The sequence below is a fragment of the Scleropages formosus genome, chromosome 22, assembly GCF_900964775.1.
Source record: "Scleropages formosus chromosome 22, fSclFor1.1, whole genome shotgun sequence".
NCBI classification, from domain to species: domain Eukaryota; kingdom Metazoa; phylum Chordata; class Actinopteri; order Osteoglossiformes; family Osteoglossidae; genus Scleropages; species Scleropages formosus.
Window position 1 is genome coordinate 10976388 of NC_041827.1, and position 21168 is coordinate 10997555.

Sequence of the window (21168 nt, forward strand, 5' to 3'; positions counted from 1 at the left end):
ATTCCTATAAAAGCTCATAGCTTTTATTCAATGGTCTCCAGTCCCGAGTTTAATTGATGTAATAAATCTATGCTCTAACTGTGTGCACACTGAATATAAAAAGCTCTCTGTGTTGAAGAAGGGGGCCCCGTAGCCTGAAGCTTCAAGTAATATTGTGTTGTAGATTGATTGGACATTTTTTATTGTCAAGGTGTACCAAATATATCACACTTTATATTGATTTGGTTGGGCATGGTGTTAATGGGGCAGCAGAAACTGAAATGGTTAAGATAACTGATGGCTACCAGTCCAAGGAGAGGCTCTGCTGTCATACTCTTGTGCAAAATTAACACAAGACTTAACAAAAGTTCCTCCAGCAAATGTAAAATAGAAGTAACTTCGGACTGAAATGTTGCCCAAGCAACAAAAAAATGCAAAATAATGCCATAATTTACATTTCAGAGAAGAATGCATATTTCTTATCTTAATGAGTTTAAAATGCCAGTCTGAGTCTGCATCTAAGTCCTTTAAAATATTTTCATAAAAAAAAAAGAATACTTTCAAAAGATTATGAAAAAAATATATATTCTCTTCAAAGGTTGAAAGAAAACTGAAGTTACATGCAGTGTCTGACCAAATATTTTATTTTATTTAGCTTCATTAGCCTCCCTGTCCAGTCATTGAAAGTCTAATTGTTTGAACTGGGTTTACATTCCCTAATTGGCATACAATAAGGAATTCAGACATAAAAAAGATTTTGTGGCTCACATATTATTGCAGTCATCCAAAGAAACTTTGTCTCTACTAAAACTGTACAATAAACTCACCCTCAAGAAAGGACAGAGTTATAAAGAATATATAATTTACAGTTGTATGGGAGAAATAAGAAATAAAGTATGCATGTACCTTCATATTCTGCATGGAACTGCAATATCCATCCCTCTGAAAGTCACAGATTTGCAGCATTTGCCATGATGGCTTAAATCTCCCATGGAATTGCATGCAGATTGAATTATTGAACTGTAGTATAATAAATGCCTGCTTTGTGCTTTTTCCTGCACTGTTTGAAATGTAAAGCAAGTCAATTAACTGTGATTAAAGCTTTGCACCCCATTTTTCCTCTTAATTTTAATAATCCTCTTTTGTTGGGCACCGCTGACAAAAGGCTGCGATCTTTAGGTAAGGGGAGGGGGGATAAGAGGGAGAAGCGTAATTGATATTCCATCTCCACTCTGTGTCTGTGACATTTTTAGTGCGGAGCGCTTGAATCCTAAGCGAGCCCCCGGGAGGCTGTGACCTGCTGTTCCCATCCTCGCAAGAACCCTGTGACTCAGACAGTGTTACATCCGCCTCCCACCTACACCTGTTTCCTTCGAAACCCCCTGCAACGCAGATCGCAGCCACATCCTCTCACATGATGATGAAAGACTGCTTGCAATCACAACCCACATTCCCAGCAGAATATTATGGCAATCTTGCTCTGTGCATGGTCATAAATGCATCTCCAAAAGTATGGGATCTCAACAAAAAGTCCCATTTTATTTTTCACCCTAGTCAAAAAAAAGATAAATTAAATGGAAACACGACATTTAAATGATTATATTTGCTATTAACCTTCCAACCGCTGCTGACTACGGATGTCCTGTGGCTGTTATTAACTTATCCCAGTGCTCTGTTGGGTTATTTGTTGGCCTAGGGGAAAGTACTGCTAATCAGCTTCTGTGGTGAAGGAATGAAAAAATAGTCGCGTGTCCAGAGAAATATGCGTGTTTGGAAAAAAAACAGTAAAAAAAATACATGCATAACAAAGGTTGACCACGTTTAAGCTCGTCTGGCAGAGAATTACTCTAGCAGGCAACTTCTATTGGTTTTAGCAGCATACAGTCAACCATTCAAATCTCCTTGTCTCATGACAATATATAAATAATTATTGATGAACATGTATGTTCACTTGTCATGTTCACAATCATATATGTTACGGGTGGCACAGCAAGTAGCGATGCTGTCTCAGAGCAGCTGGGTAGTACGAGAGGATGCGGGTTTGATCCCTGCTCAGTCTGTATGGAGTTTGTATGTTCTCCCCATGTCTGAGTGGGTTTCCCCCAGGTACTCTGGTTTCCTCCCACAGTCCAAAGACATGCTGTTCAGGTTCCCCCATAGTGTATGTAAGTGACAGAGAGAGTGTGTTCTGCTGCTGTATGGATGAGTGACCCATTGCAAGTAGTGTATCTAGCAGCATAAATCACCTTGGTGAATAAGGTGTGTGGGCTCATAACACTTCATAGAGTTCATTGGAAGTCACTTTGGACAAAAGCATCTGCTAAGTTAATGTATGTCCCAGTGGAGAATGTTGTCAGCCTATGATAATAACAGACACACACATTCATTTTCCTGCTGAAGAAAACACCTTGCATGTCTTATTTTGTGTCTGCACAGTCCTTCTACATCCAGATGGGCTAATCACATACGGCACATTTGAGGCAGGGTGAACAGCACAAACAGCAGATACTGCGTAAATGTAGTGCCATCCAGAAAAAAGTTCTTCAATTCAGACAGCCTGTGTTTTCCACTTTCTATTCCTCGCCTCCATTTGCATGAGCTGACAAAGAGATGTTTCTGTTGGGACATGAATCATACACTTGATTGCATTCAAAGGCACAGAGCGCAAAACTTAGCATGCACTCGGCTTTCCAGACTCGAGCCATGGGAAATTCCTTCTGCCTTAGCAAACTATTTGCTCCCCAACCTTATATGTTCTCGATAAACCTTTATGTTCTCCTCATATCTATACCAAAAAAAAAAAACATTTTACCTTGATAAATAAGGAAATTATTTGAGATATGAAAACCAAAGATAGAAAAGTATGCTCTTTTGAGCTGATAAATTGTAATATCTAAACAAATAAATGGGATATACATGTATTCTGTATAACTGTATATGAACACCTTCTTTGTTTTATGCACAATAAAATAAAATTGTAATATTCCCAAGGATTGTTTTTTTGTCATTACCACGCTGACATTTGATAGGTAGGTGTCCTTTATTATGTTTATCTTGATAAAGCTCCATGTGGAAGCGAAATTCCAGCTGTGACAAAGACTTTATTTGTTATTATTTGTTTTTGACAGGTGCTTTCGGTAAATCTTTGCTGCTAGGGAAAAAGAATAGTCTATTTATCTTTCCCACGCATGTTTTGGTAACCAACTGTGATTTGTTACTGATGTCATTTGCTTTCACTAATGGAACTTGCTGCATTTCATTTTGCACTTGACAGATGTTATGGTAAGTACTCTGAGACACCCATTGCAGAAGTTTCCTAATGAATTCAGTTAAACTGAACTGAAAACATAGTTCTCATTGCTGATTGCTGGAGCCTGGAAGATCATGGTGAATAAAAACACATGCCCTCCTTATTAATTGCGTGAATGAAATACTAAATATTTGGCAAGGATTCTTCCTGCGGAAAATACTGTATGAGGAACAATGTATGAATGGTTTACAATAAGTTTTACCTTCTATCATTATAAAAGAGACCAGATGGCTCTTCGAATAAGAGCAAGGTCATTTGGACCAACTGTTAGGTTTGAAACACAATTTCAGCAAAGTGCTTTGAGTTCAAAATACCACCTAAGAGCTAAACATAAATTAACTTGTGACTTTCCTAAAGGAGAACATTGTGCATTGCTGCTACACATTGCAATTTAAGACATTTTTCTCTGGAATTGCCAAGTCTCACTGCAAAGAATGTAGCATTTTAAACAAAGAAATTAATGAACAGTGAATTTGAGATGAAAAAATTACATTAAAAAATGTCCATTTACATTAGACTGAAGATTTATTGGTTGTGTCCAATTTTATTTATTCCATATCTGAAATTTAGATGTAAAATATAGAAAAAAAGCAGCAGCTAATTATAGCTTCTCACGAGTTTCAGTTCTCGGATTTCATATATAACCAAAATAAGAGGAATAAGAGGGCAAATTTAGAAGTAGCATTATGTAACCCACATACAAACAAGCTTTACAGCACCAATGTCCTGATATTAAAATATGGCAGTATAGAAATCTATTTTAATGGTCATAAATGCATGAATGTAGGAATGACCCATCAGTTGATGGGGAAAGCTGGGCCTATAACCAAGTTTATTGCTTTTCAAATCCAGATTATACATTTTGTCCTTCTGCATTGCTTTATGTCGTTTTGTATTTCTAAGAAGATTTTAGTTTAAATTAAGAGGCACATTTCTTCCAAAAAAGCATTGCTCATTTGAAAGTTATTCTTTAGTAGATAATATTCTGAAAACTCACCAGGTGTTCAACAGATGTTAATAAATTATGTCTGATAGGTATCCTTTTAAGGGGGCACAGTGGTGCAGCAGGTTTGGCCTCTGCCTGCTCTCTGGTGGGTCTGGGGTTCGAGTCCCACTTGGGGTGCCCTGCGGCGGACTGGCATCCTATCCTGGGTGCGCCCCCTCCCCCTCCAGCCTTGCGCCCTGGCTTGCTGCGACCCCGCTTGGGTCAAGCGGCGTCAGACAATGGGTGTGTATGAGCTATCCTATTTGCTCCTATCAGCAAAACACAAAGTTTCCTGAGGGATTATGCATATTGATACTTTATACTGTAAATGATTTACAAGATTAATTTATGACAAGGCAGTGAGACAGAACTGTGTAGAAAACAGCAAACATATCTCAACTCAATATGAGAATTCAGTCTCACTAACAACACTTACAGTGAATTTTTGATTTCGAAAGTGAGTAGGGTCAAAAATGATTTATATACATTTTCTCTCCTCATAAAATATTACACAGATCACATAAGCATTAGACAGCTATGATAAATAAACACTATACAGTCCAGAAATTAAACTCTGTATTGGCAAGATGATGACACAAAGCAATGTAATGATTAAGGATGTTGGGGAGAAAGAGTAAGAAGGAGATTAAAATGTAGTGACTATTGGACAGGAGGAGGAATTACAAAGGAAATCACATTCAAATAAACCAGAGAAAGGAAAATTTTCCGGCCTTCAAACACTTATTCTACATAGTTAATCTGTTTCTTCTGTATGCTTCTTAGAGCATGCATCCAAATAAGTGAGTAAAAATGACTTAGAAATGCTTCAAGTTCTACTCTATTGGAGAAGGGGGGCAAATGCAACACACGCAAAATCTCTTCACACAAATTAAGGCAATCATTTAGGTGTTCCTTAAGGTAAGAATTAATCCAAAAATGGAATATAGCTGCTTTATAGAAAGAGTGCACAAGGCATAGAAAATGCAAGCAATTATTATATCAATAAATGCATTTCACAATAGATTATACCGCGCTCTGTACTATTAGGCTGAATGCAAAAATTTCCAGAAGAAGCCTTATGATTTAGCATTTCAATTTACTTCATTGGATCATTAAAATTTCAAGGCAGCTGGGTCGTAAAGGGCCAGATCGTAATGTAATACTGAAACCTCTCAGTGAATATCAAGAGCCTCTGAAACATTAAGTTCCTTAAACTAAACTGTTATAAGCACAGGGCACAGTGAACTTAAGACTTTGCTCATAGCCAATCCATCATGTATACCATCATGAAAAACTTAAACTGATACTTATGTGGTAGAAATGTGCTGTGGCTTTTTTGGGAAGATGTATGTGACTTGTGTCTTATGAGTCTCCACAGAGGGATGAACGAGATGAATTCATACAGGTATGTTGGAAAAAGAAAAGGCCTGACAGTTGATAGTATCTTCTTATGGAGTTACCAAGACCGAACCCCTTTTTAAAAATGTTTTTCACACATAAAACATTCTTAAAACAGTGGGATTACAGTTTAAACAACACATTTTAAAAAGTAAATGTATGTTATTCTGCAGATTGACTTTTGGGTCTTTATCACAAAAACATATTTTTTTTTTGGTGAACTGGTGCTGGATCTCATTTCCCATTAGCATTAGAGCTTCTGGGTTCATTCATTCATTCATAGAAAAATCAGACAAGCAGTTAGCAATAGAATTCTGGAAGGAAACCCAGTTACAAAAGTTATGTTATATAGTTAATCCAGTTACGTTTCTCTTTCTCATAAAAGTGTGACAATGATGAAACACAAATAATAAACTGTGAGACAATGAAGGTCATTGAAGGAAATGGTACAAATCATCCAGCTATCAAATTGTTCCTATGCCTAACTGACTTTGTGATGAAGAGTTGTTATGCTCACACAAACAATGCAATTCATCAACAACAGATTTTATGGATATCCAAATGTAAATATATATCGCTTGATTTTAAATTTCTGACTGCTAATTTCAGCATGACAGACATTAAGTGTTACAATTTCATCAGTAATCATTGCCATTGCTTGGATAAAATATGTTTACTTAACAGCGAATCCAAGTCAAATAACATTCTATTTACAGAAGTGTCACACACACACATAGTGTCTGAACCGCTTGTCCCATACGGGGTCGCGTGGAGCCAGAGCCTAACCCGGCAACGCAAGGCGTAAGGCTGGAGGGGGAGGGGATACACCCAGGACGGGACGCCAGGCCACCAGAGAGCAGGACCCGGTCCAACCCACTGCACCACCACACCCCCCCCCAACATAAATATTAAAAAAATTTAAAATTAAACATAATGGTCTACATGAAGGGGGTGCGGTGGCGCAGTGGGTTGGACCTCGGTCCTGCTGTCCGGTGGGTCTGGGGTTCGAGTCCCACTTGGGGTGCCTTGCGACGGACTGGTGTCCCGTCCTGGGTGTGTCCCCTCCCCCTCCGGCCTTACGCCCTGTGTTACCGGGTAGGCTCCGGTTCCCCGTGACCCCGTATGGGACAAGCGGTTCTGAAAATGTGTGTGTGTGTGTGTGTGTGTGGTCTACATGAACTAAACTAATGTAAAATTGACATTTTCTACATTGCATTGTAAACAATTTTTTTTAGGTTTTTAAACCAGATGTTCTAAACCAGTGGTGGCAATAAAAGACAGGGGACTGAAAATGAACATTAATATCCAAAATTCATGTTGCTTGTCCATGCAGTAATACTAGATTGGTCTGCAAGTTTCAGTGAGTGAGTCAACGCTACAAACAGATCTATGGCCAGAAGCCAAGTAGTATAACTGGCTGTAAATCGACTCAGTGCTTCAGTAACTACATGCTGTATATCATTCCAGTATTTCTAAGTTTTAAAGATCCCTGGTCCACAGGACGGTTTCATGTTTTTTAATAAGGGAAACAACTTTGTTTCCATGCAGATTAACATATACACAAAATATTTGAAGAGTCAGTTTTTTTTTTTTTTTTTTTTTTTTTTTTTTTTTAATTTAAATTTGACCGTAACACCATTGTGTTAGTATTGAGATCTCTTGATGTCTCAATGCAAAAGCAGGGATCATAAATTTGTTTATAACCTGATTGTTCATAAATCCAATATCACTTTTACCACTAATTCACAATCAATAAAAACTTAGTATTGCGGATGTTCCTGAATTCATTTCTTGTGAAAACCTCAAATATTTCTGATAAATAATCTCTAAAATTTATAGAATAATTTAACATAATAAATTAAATAATTTGTAAAAAATTTGCATCTTCACCAATCTGAAGAGGAGCAGTACTGGGTCTACAAGTGGAACTGAAAAACTTCCTGGAAGGTTTCTATTTCATACAACATCAGTTTAGGAATTTGGTGCAGCCATAGTCCACTTCTTTCAGATGTGCACTTGTTTTTGTCTTATCTACTCCTTACTGTCTAACAGTATGAAGTGATAAATACCCACCGACCACCCCGCATAAAATTATACAAAAGATACAAAAAGAACACAGAGTCAGCTTAGCTGTCAAGAACTACTCTAAGACATTTTAAAGAGTCTAAATGATTAAAGTTAGGCAAAAATCACGTTATCGTTATGTAAAGAAACCGTCTCTATGTGGTAAGATTCATATTTTGCACTTAAAGTCTAACTGAACTGACAACTGGAACAGAGAGAAGGATTCGGAAATTTCACCGATGACAATGTTCCTCCACCTCTTTGGAGGATGAGAACAAACAATTGCTAATTTCTGAAATGCAAAGAAATTCAAGGAAGTGAATTCTCCAAATTATACAAGCCCCATTCATTTTAAACATTGAAAAGTCATTTTTTTGCATGAAAATAAAAATTGATAAGCAACAGAAAGTGAATGAAAACAACTTTAAGCATAAAATATACATTTTCAAAAATTACAATTTTGGCACCTTTTCTACTATTTCACCAATAGCAACAAACAAATAAGCAAGTTATTTGCTTAAAATATTAATTTCCACAAATGACTTTTTTTCTAGGCCTGAAAACTGGAGCATAAGCGCATTCATTCTTTGCTTATATAATAAAGAGGGGAGTTTGGCAAAACAATAAGTGCGATAAGAAACAGTCACATTTAATGAACCACAGCACATTAAGACTTGACATGAGCACATCTAAGCAGACCTTGTCGATTATCAGTACTAAAACAACCGTAACTAAGGCTGCAGAAAGTTTCAAGAGGTCTTATGAGGGAATCCCAAAAACATACACCTTTTCATTCAGTTACTCAACATGAGCGGTGCCTTAAAATACATTCCTTTTCACTAGACCTTCATAAATATCACCGGGCACACAAAACCCTGTTATTTAACAATACGAACACACAACCCTTCTTGTCTAAATGTGACCCTGTTCTCCTTGAACTCATCCAGTCAGTGCTGGCTACCATCTGTTCTTTTCAATTAGATACACAGAATCTCAGCTTGTAAGTGCAGCTGAACCCAGATAATACTATATTCAATGTGCAGGGCAAAGTGAGACTATTAGCAGCTATTAGTATGGTTTGAGTGAGAAGTGCGGTGACATGGCAAGAAATTTAACATTCATCTGAAAATGCCATGTTATCGTAACCTTTTATATTAAATATTTCTCATGTCCATTTGCCATTGTTACAGTTAGAAAGACGAAATACAATGAAGAGGTCATGGACTGACAGAGATACTGCAGATTCTATATAAAATTCTACCTTACGTTGTATACAGCATTTAAATAATTAATTGTAGTGGACCTGTGGCAGTTTTACTTATTCAAATTAATATGGGAAACTCAAAACTTGCACCTAAATCTGTTTACAAAGGTATAATACACTTTTTTTTTTTCCCCCCAAAAACAGCTGGCATATGCTGTAAAGCACAACCCTTCTATTTTACTGCTGGAAACAGGGCTCAGTAGATGTCAGCCGCACACAAAAGAAGTCTCATTAAAGTGTAAGAAAGATAACCAAATAACCCACAAATGAGAAAATAAATAAATAATGCAGCTGTCCCCAGAGATCCCTCCTCCCTACAAGTCCACACCGAAATGAGATGAATAAATTTAGCCACTGGTGCGCCTCTCTCCGTCTTCCAGTGCCCACTGAATCCAAAGGGAGCACGAGTTAGACAGCGGCGTGGCAAACAAAATTAGCATGAGCTAGAGCTGCATCATTAAAATGTGTGTCGCTGTGGTGGGGGCCAGGAAGGGGGATCCTGATTGGGAATCAAAGCTCCCACTGAGCCTCACAAGTAGCACACAAGCACGGGCAGTGAAAGCATGGGCCAGGACCTTGCCGTGTCTTCGCAAGAGCCAGTCAGCCCACCTCCCAGCAGGCTGTTTGTGGCCAGCCCAGCTATGACTGTTGCTGTCTTTGGCTCTTAATTACTGCCATACAGCTCAAGCTCTCATTGTGAAAACCCTTCTTGTGTCCCTGGAAAAATACAATTAAAGTGGACATGGTGCACCAGGACTGCAGTTACAATTTCTGTCCATAAAAATATCTTCCAGCATGTCTTAAAATACAAATTAAATTAACAAAGTAGGTGTTACATAATCGTTAAATTCAGATCATCAGCTGATCATCTGAAAAGTGCCTTCCCTCATCGATCAATCAAGCTAGAAAACAACTGTCGTGGCTGAGAGGAAAACACACTGATGACAGAGCAGAAGTTAAATAGAGTTAACTATATCATTATAAACACGGTACTCATGCACAGAACAAAGAATGAATATGTCTTAAAAAAATTACCATTATGAAGAAGAGACACCGCAGAGAGGAAATAAGATTTAACTAATGACCCTCACAGGCTGCTGACAGAGATAATGGGCCATCACACTTGACACTGTTCAAGTGTCTGAGCAATACACAAAATAGCATCCCACTTATTTCCCTATATTGGGAATGATCATCATTTAAAAAACAACCATAAACAGGCTAAATTGTTACTTAAATAAGCTGATCAATTATGAGTCATTTAAAAGAATACTTAGATAAAACTGACAAATTTGGTTAGTTCATGTTTAATTTATTTATTGTGGTATTTGTCTATTTGTTCCAGCCCCTGTGAGCAATACCCCCAGTGACTGCCAGAGCCCCCCTGGTTGAATCTATCAGAAATAACTCCATACACCTGTTTCTAATAATTCCATCAGGCAATCAGAAAATCAAGCAACTACCCAGGTGGTTAAAGGTGAGTCTACGAGTGTTCAGGTTGTGTCTTCTTAAGTGGTGCTTGCTATTGTTTTGTACTGGTATACATTCCTATAGAAGTGAAACTCTATTTCCAGCATGTCTTTGCTCTTCATCCTAGAAGTTCTCCAGTCACCATGTCTCTTTGTATGTCGTTGTTTACAAGTTGCTACGTCCTCACAGCACTTGACCCACAGTTAATGCCTATTGCACTGTACAGTTGTGAAGAAACTCTGCATTTAAGCTTACCACAATTCATATTGAGTTATGGTCATGATGCTCCTCAAGCTTTCTTAGTTACTATATAAGGAATAAAAGAAAGGTTCTCAAATCTTTTCGTATTGGAGAATAATAGGGAGCCTGACACAATTCCCCTTATTTACAATTTTTCTTACTTTATTGCTGAGATAAGAATGATGGATGATGACTGTACAGGCATCATGAATTTATTTACTCATAGTAGTGCTAATTGTGCTCACGTTGTAGCAAACCTATGGGTAGCAGAAAGCTTCCTTGAGTGAGGTTGCTGAAGGGGCATGCTTTATTTTTTCCTAATAATCCTAATGCTATTAGGGTGTAAAGTTTAATTGCAAAGCAGATTTTACAGTTCAGACTAAGTTGAATCCATTTGACTGAATGCCTTTGCCTCTGTGTCTAGTTTGCAATCAAAGCTTAGCTGACACGTTTTATCAACTGCAGAGATAAGCAGTATGCAATCTTTCCATAAAACCTTTCATACCTTGCTGCAACATCTGCACAGCAGCATAATTTTAAGCTAGTTTTAGCTATCCACACATATAAGAACTGCTTATCTATTAAAATCAGACAGTCAGTCACTATCTAAAAGAAGCACGATAAGCAAGAGAGAAACTCATAAATTTACCAAGTGTTCAACACCAAACACCTCAGCACTGCCTGACTTCATTAGGGGGGATTCAGCTCATCTCGATTACACCTTCAGTCATTTTTCAAGATAGAAGGGAAAACAAGGGTAAAAAAAAAGAACCACTGAATGATAAGGAAGGCAGCTTTGTGGTGTGGTCTGTAGCCTGTAGTCTGTATGGTGTTTATTAAAAGAATATCATGCTGCCGATGCAGTTCAGCAGCAGTCAGTTCACTCCAGGACTCTGGGTTAAACTGATCCCAGAGCGGCATCTGCTTATTTCATCATGCTGATGCAAGCATAGTGGTATCGTGGAGTGGCATGTGTGGGCAGTGACCGGGCAGTGGATTTGCTTGAATTTTTATTTTTCTTTCATAATTTCAAGGCTATAAACTAAGGACTCTCACACAAAGCTTGGCCAAAAAAAAAATGGTTCAAACTGAACAAAAAATGGCTTTTCAGCTTTCAAAGGAAAAAAATCAACAAGACGCCAAGCAGTAGCAGAAATAAAATGCAGTCCTGAAAGAAAAGTGATTTTTTTTTTTTTGCAAAAAAATTACTATTAAGCTACAATTCTACAAAGCGCACACATATCTTTTTCTTTTCTCTCTCTCTTAGGCCCTCTTTGGTTTTTCTAACTGCTTACATTCGGTGCTTGTTTCCTATGAATGAGCCACCTCCAGGCATGGCAGCCAGTACAGGTGGGAAGTTGGTGTGGTCAGGCCAGTCTTGTTTTCACTATGCTTGTTTTTTCTTGTGTATATGAAAGTGGGATAGTTGAGGACTGTTGCCATATCTGTGACACTTCATCCTAAAGTGTCCTATTTATTTATGACTGTAAAAGCTGTATAGCAGTAAAAAAGTGATTTCAACACTGAAAGAAAACCTGGAACAGAGGCTCTTGCAAAGTGTTATAATGCTTTTTTGTTTAGTTTGTAATCTGATTCTTTTAAAATCACGTTAACCCTCAGTCATGAATCTGATAGTGACAAGGCAAAACTATTCACACAGGGTGGGTGATTAATTTCAGTATGTCTACAGTATGTGTATACCCATGGCATTTTGCAGATGAGGAAAAATGAGTAGCGTTCATAATCAATAAAAAATGTCAGGAATAAGTGGGTGAGAAATTTCATGTGCACAAACAAACATTAATTCAACTTCGGAATTTTAGTTGGACTTAACTTGAGGGTTGTCGGGAGCACTTTAAAACTTTTTAAATCAGTGCAATAATAACAAGTCACCTTTTATGCAAAAATTATGAAAGACTCAATTTATTTAACAAACCACAGAGAGGAGGACACAGAGTTCATTGCATAGTTTCTTTTCAGGTAATTCCAAAACAAGAAAAGATCAAAAAATTATGTCCCAGCATATGTGTAAGTGTTCAAGTCAGTTATTAATCAGATGTATTTAACTGAAGTATTTAGACTCAAACTGATATAATAATACTCTCATCCATTCATTCATATATTATCATTAACAGCTTGTCAAATGCATGATGGCAGTGAAGGCTATTATGGAATTTACAAAATTTTCCTTAATTCCAGTTTAGGTTATATTAAAGTGATCTTCGTGACAGATGCTAAAAGCTTCAAGAGCTTAAAGAGACGAAAGGCTCCCGTTTAAAGTTGTCAAAGCAGTCACCTCGCACCAGTGAAGACAACACAATAAAAAAAGAGAGTTAACCTTCAGGCATTGGTGCTCTTTGGAAAAATCAATCTGCAGGTCAAAGGCATAAGACCAACAGGTTAGAGCCATAGCCGCGTGCCAGTCCCACGCCAAGAGGCATTCTATGGCAACCTCCCGTGTCACCTGTGAATGTAATGTGCTTAAGAGAGATAAGCTTGGCCTAGAACTAAATCCCCTTAGGCTCACTAAGTGAATTCAATGGGCAACTCAACAATTTCTGTCAGGATCCTCCTTTCACAATCCTGATACTCAGTTACTGCATCTTAATCATTTCAAATGCAGCCATCTGTAGGTGTGCACTGGCTGGGGAACAGTTTGACAGACACCTATTACCCCTATTAACGTGCTCCCGTTGCCCTTCCCTTTAAACCTTCGACTCGTTCTGCCCTTAGGCACCAGCCAAAGTCAACTGCTGTGCGCACTTCCACCAAACTGTCAAGTATGAGTGTGCAGCTGCCAGGACGCTGCCAGCACTGACCCAGTACTGAATCTGGGTGAGGATCCAAGCTGTTTCCTTCCTTCTCACAGCATGATGTGAAGAAAATTAAAATGTGCAGTAAACTGTAGAGGCAGATACCTTTATTAAAAAACAGATTGTGAGGGCGTCATATTAATAATAACTAAAATTTCCCACTCTACTGGAGAGGGCTGGTTTGCATAAACACTCTGAGGACAAAAACAAAATAATGTCCCATTCCATACACCGTACTGTAATTTGGTATATGTTAAACACGACTACGTGTTCCTAGAAATACACCCCTAAATTTAACTGCTCAAACCTGATTTCCTCTTCAAAACAGGTGAGAAAGGATCAGACAAGGAAGCCCCAAGACGTGATGCTGTATGAAAACAGTGGTGATCAAGTGGTACTTGACATGCTCTATTCTAAATCAAGAGACAGGGATTTTACTTAATAGGAATGTTTAAGTGTAAGGTTTATGCTTGTAAAGATTACAGTGGTTCAGGATAGTGCTAGAGGTGAACGAGGTTACATCTTTAAGCTAACAAAACTGTCGCTACATTTTAAAATCATAGGCCATTGTATCAGGTACACACACACACACACACACACACACACCTTCAGAACCGCTTGTCCCATACAGGGTCACGGGGGAACCGGAGCCTACCCAGCAACACAGGGCGTAAGGCCGGAGGGGACACACCCAGGACAGGACGCCAGTCCATCGCAAGGCACCCCAAGCGGGACTCAAACCCCAGACCCAGCGGAGAGCAGGACTGTGGTCCAACCCACTGCGCCACCGCACCCCCTTGTATCAGGTACTGTTTGTAAAAGCCTCCTTCTGATCAAGACCACAATGTTTTCCACGGTGTCACATTTTTATATTTGCATGCCTCCCTGCAATAACAGGATCCCTTACGGGGGCCTAAATGTTGTCAGATGAAGACAGGCCAGAAGCAGATACGCATCGCTGGCCAGAGGCCACGAACCTGAGCCTGACCTGCTTGCCTACCTGCCTGCACTGTTCCAGCCCGCTGCACTAGAGCAGACCTACAAGATAAGCCAGCGGGGGCAGGGAGTGTGAATGGAGGCCTCCGGCAGACAGGTTTTGGACACATACATTTGTGATACACAAGGACACAGCCTCATGCCACACAGGATTTTTTTTTTTACACACTGCATTTGTCTGATCACTTCAGAGAAGTGCCTGGGCTTCCACTGTGGAACATCTGCGATTTGTTCAATGGCCTATGCTGACCAGTTGGGCTTCAGTTCCAGTCATTCCATATCAGCCATTTGTGCAGAGGAGGTCCATTAAACATTAAAGAAGTTCTTGTGTGTACTTGTGTTCACCCCTTTGCTGGGTGTGGGTGCTTTGGGGAAGAGGCATACAACTGGTTATGTGGCTTTAACGAAACTGGGAGGAAAAGGAATTGAAATGCAGAACTTCGGACCTCTGTAAAATACAGGTAACTGAGATTAACACTCACTCGTGTTGTGAGACTTTAAAATGTCTTTATGCCATTACTCCACTTGTGTCTGCAATTTCTCACATGAACAGGACACATGGCCAAGATATTAACTGCTGAACTCTATTTTTAATTAAAAATTTCCTGTCTGCGCATAGCGTAAAATACTAATTGATTTTTTTCATCCTCCATCAAAGTACAGTAATAAATTCAAGAAGAGAGTGTACACAGCTTTTCAATTTTTTCCGCTTTTCTTTGGTTCAAACACTGGCATCTGTGAAATAGGGAAGTGCATCTGCTACTCAGTTTTAAGGCTCATTCTTTTCTGGCCTTACTCACTTAACCTACGCCTATAAAAACTCAAAATATCTGAACTTATTACAGGGTTTGTCATTTTGTTATTTTCAGCACAACAATATCAGTGAGATGGCAGCATATACTTTAACCCTGCAGCGTTTTCGGAATGGACACAGGATCCATTCTCGTTTTAAATGTTTCAGTAAATTTGAAACACACATGCGTATTTTACACATTTGAAAATATTACTTGAAACAGACAGTAATGCATCAAGTAATTTCATTAATTACAAATTGTGTAACTGTTGATCTTTTACACACACATTGCCTGAACCACTTGTCCCATACGGGGTCGCGGGGAGCCGGAGCCTAACCCGGCAACACAGGGCATAAGGCTGGAGGGAGAGGGGACACACCCAGGACGGGACGTCAGGCCATCACAAGACACCCCAAGCGGGACTCGAACCCCAGACCCACCGGAGAACAGGACCCAGTCCAACCCACTGCACCACCACACCCCCCCTCTGTTGAACTTTTATGCAAGATATATTTGGTATTTGTCAAGACTTACTGAATAGCAGTATCAGCTAAAACTTTCTAAACATGTGAATTAGTTTTATTGTACATATAATACTGTGCACCTACAACACTGAAAAAAAAAGCACAAATTATTATTATTATATAATGCTTATACTGTGGCTAGGATTACAGCCATAACTAATCCAGAATCCATTCTGGCACTTTTTCAGAAGTTAGAAGTCTTTCAACAGAATGACAAAATGTTGTCTGACTGAGGAAAAGAAACCAGCAAGTCATTTTTCAAAATGTAATGTATTATATGTTTACTGTCCTTTATATTCAATAGCTTAGTTGCCAAATGGGTTATTGGAGGCACACGGGAAAGTGCTGCAGTGCAGTATCTGAAATTATTCTTGCCTGGTCTCTCACACACACATTCACAGCACACGGTGTTTATATGCAGTTTGTTGTGGCCATTTAAGCGCTTAGTGTCTCGTAGGTTTGAAGTGCCACTTGTGTGTAAAGAACCATTGATTGCAGATCCCCAGTGATGAGCCGTTATCTAAATATAACTGGAATTATGAAGACGGAACAATAAAAGTATATAGTGCTTCTTGTTGATTTTGTTGCGCAACCATTTTACTTCCTAAAGAACCGCTTGGTGTTTGGAGGCAGTTGGTTGCCGGGGGTGATGAATGTGCTGCTCCTCTGGTCAGCGGTACCATTTCCATTGTATACTTTAGTGTGTAAAAAAAGCTACCAATTCGGGAGAGAACTTTTCTGAGGGAGTCATTGCAGACAATTGTGCTTAAAACTGACAGCTAAATTGAGTTTGAGTCTGTGTGAATAGCTCTCAGTTACCACAGTACAGAAGACATTACGACCATCACAGCAACACCAGGAGAAATCCACACGTGATTCAACAAGCCAGCCTCTCAGGCCAAATGAGCCATGCATTTATCACACTGACTGCAGGATACCTCGTAGTGCAGTGCTAAGTGCTGTTACTTTCCCAAAGGTTGCAGGTTCATCTCCCGCCTCCAGCTTAGTACCCTTGAGCAAGGTGCTTACAGATCGGGAGACAAAGCAGTCCTCAAAACAGCAAGAGCTAACCTGTCCCGTGGCATCAAGAAAGCAAAACGGTTATATGCACTAAAAATCAATAACCACTTCAGTGACAGCAAAGACACACGGAGTCTGTGGCAAGCTATTCAGACCATCACAGATAAAGCTTGACTTGACCCTAAAAATTTCCCAACTGTATAAATGGGCAAATTATTGTCAGCTCCATAACATCGTAAGCTGCTTTGCAGAAAAGTATTGGCTAAATGAACAAATGCCAGTGCTTCTAGAAAAACCAAGTTGGTCTACTTTGTTAAAATGTTGTCTTACGGTTATAGAATCTAGTAAAGTCTTTGGGGAATGGTGAATCAAGTACCAAAGCAGTTCTGTTTAGGATATTACACAGTAACAAGTGTCTCAAACATCATGTTTTTCAGGGATGATGGAACACCCTTGAGCTACAAGGTGTAACAGTCATTACTAATGCTCTGCAGTGATGACACACACACCAAAAGTTCCCAAGAAAAGTCATTTTTTCAAACCTTGGCAGCGATGCACGGTTGTGAAGAGTGTATAAGGATGATCAGTCAAGTAGCATCATGAAATGACTCAACAACTTTGATCCAGTTTTAAAACTATTAATGAACATCTCTAGTCATCTCATTTACAATGACAGCTATTGATTTATTTCTTCAGGTTTTGTTGGCCAATTGATTTTTCCCCCATTTTGCCTGCTGCTGAAAGTTAATTAGTACAGTTATTTCAGTATGCAGTGGCATATCTTTGATTTCAAACAAGACGAGGAATCATCATAATAAGCCAACTCACCAGTGTAGTCAAAGGGTACAAAAGCCCCTTCTGCCCCAATAAAGTATTGAAGAAAAACCCATATTTTAAAGAGGGCTGCCTCCAGTGTCCCTTGGGCAAATTAGGCCTATGCTGGTATGGTTATCTAAACTGTGTGAGCTTTTTTCTCAAATGATATTAATAAAGTCAAACCATTCTTTAGAAAGGCATGGCTTAATGAGGCGTCCTATGACATTATTAGCGTTGGTGCTTCTGTAAATTGTTTTTTAATTCATTATGAAGGTCTGGTAATGCATTTCTGAGAATACTAAACCCTCTGGCTGGTAAAGGCTCTGCTGTATGTTTGTCCAACAAGCTAATTCACTCCACAAAAAAGCAAATTCTCAGTGTTTCACTTGACCTTTAAGGCCGCCAGCAAATAATAAGCACCCTAACTCAGATCTTATTTCATTTCCAGTCCTGGAGAGCCAAGAACGGAGTGCTCATTGTAGCCCAGCCCTAACACACCCGTTTCAACTATTCTACAGCTTTTTAATAATTCAACTAGCTGAAATCGAATTGCAAAAAAATATTCCGTGCCTTGGGTCCCTGTCACTGGAACTGCTCCAACCCAGATAGATGCACATTGTCATTTCCCCAAGTAATTGTTAGATCTCTTCTTAGCTAATGCAAATACACACACACTGCAGTAACATTTACACGTCTACAGTGTTCTGAGTCAATACATATGAACATCATTGTGGAAATGCATCAAGACACTCCATATTTGTACATGTGTGATATATTGTAATGGGTTTCAGCAGGTGCAATATGAGGCTAGTTTTGCTCACCTCTCCTCGGTCACTGCAGGCTGAGACCGCACAGGGATTTTTAACCATTTTAGTTAGCTGTGTTATTTTCACTAGACCATGGAAAACGACAGTTTTTAAGGATAATCTGTAACATCAACGTTTTCTGTGTTAACTAGACAGTTTTAATTAAGGTGGATACGGTACCTGTATGAGCATTGAATCTTTGCTAATGACAATGCCAGGTAGAATGATTCATCAAATATGACCTTGGTTTAGCTCACTTTTTTTATCCGAGGCAACTCACCATGTAAAACAGACAGTTTAGATTTATGCTGCTAGGTGTTCTTACCGACTCAATACAAAAGAATTATCACGATCAGGGATTAGACGTCAGGATCCAATCCAGGAATGTTTATTACAAGGTGACAGTCCTAACCACTACGCACCCTGATGGCACTACACATGTCTTTTGCCTCAAATATATAGAAAACCAAAGTTCAAGGAATGCCATTGTTTTTCTTTTGTGGTATAAATCAAATTATCATAACCCATTGTGTTTCTGCCCAGCAAGTTGCTCTAACGTACTGTATATCCTCCACAAACTTTTCTTCACATCGCGTCAATGTTCATCTTCCCCTCACAAACCATTCTCTCTGTACTATTTAAAAGACATAGCTGGGATTACAAAATATGCCAATGAAAGTTCAGGCGCCAGTGGTGCTGAAGGATAACAGAGCCATTGGCGATAGAGGCAGAGGGATCCCAGTGGGATCCCAGTGGGATCCCATTAAAACTGAGCCGGTCCACTGATCTCTAGCAGAAACTGTCGGAAAATCAGTTAGATCCCGGTGGACGTGCAAAGCAACTGCGTAGCAAAAGCGCACCCTTGCTTCCTTCTTTCTACATCACGTTGACGATCACAATCAGAGCAAAATGTATGCGAAATAAAACAGCCGTCGTCCACCAAGCAACTTATTTTTACAAATTTAACTGCGTTTGGAATAGAGAAAATATTTCGTGCTTAAGCTTCCCTTTCCTTTGGAAAATTGATTCCAACAGCAGCCCACCATAGTCTAGATAGAGCCCACATAATAGCCCCGCCATACGCCTGTTTATTCCCAGTGGCTGTCACTTGATCATGTCCACGGAGAAGTATCCTTTTGTGCTTATATTTTAACATAAAGCTTTGGAGTTCTGCTGTGGCTCACATACCGTTTCCGGAGATGCGGTTCTCCACCTCGCCGTGCCCACCTTGTCTGGAAGAGGCACTCAGTTGAACGTAGAGTCCCATGCAATGCAAAATCCCTACTAGCGCTCCGAAGGCACCCATCGCTTTTCTCGTCGTGCTCCCGGACCGCGGCTGTCCTCACATCAGGCAGGAAACACCGGGGGAGGGAAAGAAAAAAGGATCAGCCACGTCCCGCAAGATTAATTCTGCTTGTGGACGAGAAGCCACTCCGGGAGACTGAGGAGAAGAAGGAGTGTGTGCGCGGAGCTGCGAGCTGCTCTGTGGCGCGAATGGCTTCCTTCTCCCGCGTCCCTCCAGGAGCGACGCGCGATGCAGATCTGCGCTCAGCTGGGAGAGGACGTCTCGCGCCGCGCGTCTCGCGCCCGCTCCGCTAATCGCATCGATTAGAGGAAGCCGTCCGAGGCGCGCGTTATTTTTTTTTTGATTCAAAGTTTCACCGCAGTCTTCAAACTATTTAACATCGGAACGGTACCGGCGCCGGGCGATATACTGTCGCCTGGGTAAGACGTCTATAAATCATGCAAAAGAAAAAAAAAAAAATGAATAAAAAACCGACTGCTGAAGGAATCGAGAAGAATAATCAAAACGCCAAAGGTGATGTCCGCTACTTTGTTTCGCAACAGGACGCGCCTTTTCCGACCTCGTAGATAAAATCATACACATCTAGTAGTTTCTTCTTGTAAGACGGAATCCATAATCCTGGTCCTGCGGGCTCGCTAAACACCGTGGTTGTTGTTCCATCTGAGATTTTCATTAATTAGCCTGAATTGAGCTGTTGGTTATTTTCTGCTTTTATATATCACACCGTAAATCTTTCACACAGATATTAGATCTGAAGTAAAAACATAATGCATAGCTGCTGGGTTCCCTTTTGCTCATGCTACTCACTGAAATCATAAACGAGTGTTTTGCTAATCATTTTTGTGACTTCTTAAGTCCAAATAACTTGACCAATTGAAGAAGGTAAGGTAAATTTATAGGTCTTTATATTTGCAACTTGTAAATGTTGATTTTGTCATTTTTGCTATTCATTTTGTTATTTTTTTCCTTGATGATTGCGTTTGTCTTTTCAGTCATTTGTCTTTTGAGTTGCTGTGTGTGAATTTTCCCCCGGGGACTAATCAAGTCCTGTCCTGTCCTGTCCTCTCCTGTCCTATCCTATCCTTCAGGGTGGAAGCTAAGCTGCAAGTGGTGTTTATTAAAAAACCATGCAATGATGAAAAGCATAAGGGTTTTAACAGTTTTTTCAAAGTACAGATTATTATTCAGTTAAATAGTCTTCAGAATGTACAGGGAAATACTTTCTATGTATTTAATGTGTTTCAGATTTTTCGTGTCATTTTAACTTCAGTGTAGCTGTTGTCATTTTTTTCCAAGTGCCCCTACAAATGAACCAAATCACTGGAAAGAATATGTCATTTTTCAGAAATAACCTGTTACCACTTTCTTTGAAAAACCAGAATC

The 21168-nt window shown here is 39.5% G+C and overlaps 1 protein-coding gene across 1 annotated transcript in view; it reads right to left on the reverse strand.

Moving 5' to 3' along the window:
- The window catches only part of LOC108918383 (V-set and transmembrane domain-containing protein 2-like protein), a 29750-nt gene extending 9680 nt beyond the window's left edge, over positions 1-20070 (reverse strand). Inside the window, exon 1 of the mRNA XM_018725535.1 lies at positions 19668-20070. Within this exon, the coding sequence (XP_018581051.1) occupies positions 19668-19785 (118 nt within the window). The 5' untranslated portion in view covers positions 19786-20070. The remainder of the gene's footprint in view (positions 1-19667) is intronic.
- Between the last annotated feature and the right edge of the window lie 1098 nt (positions 20071-21168).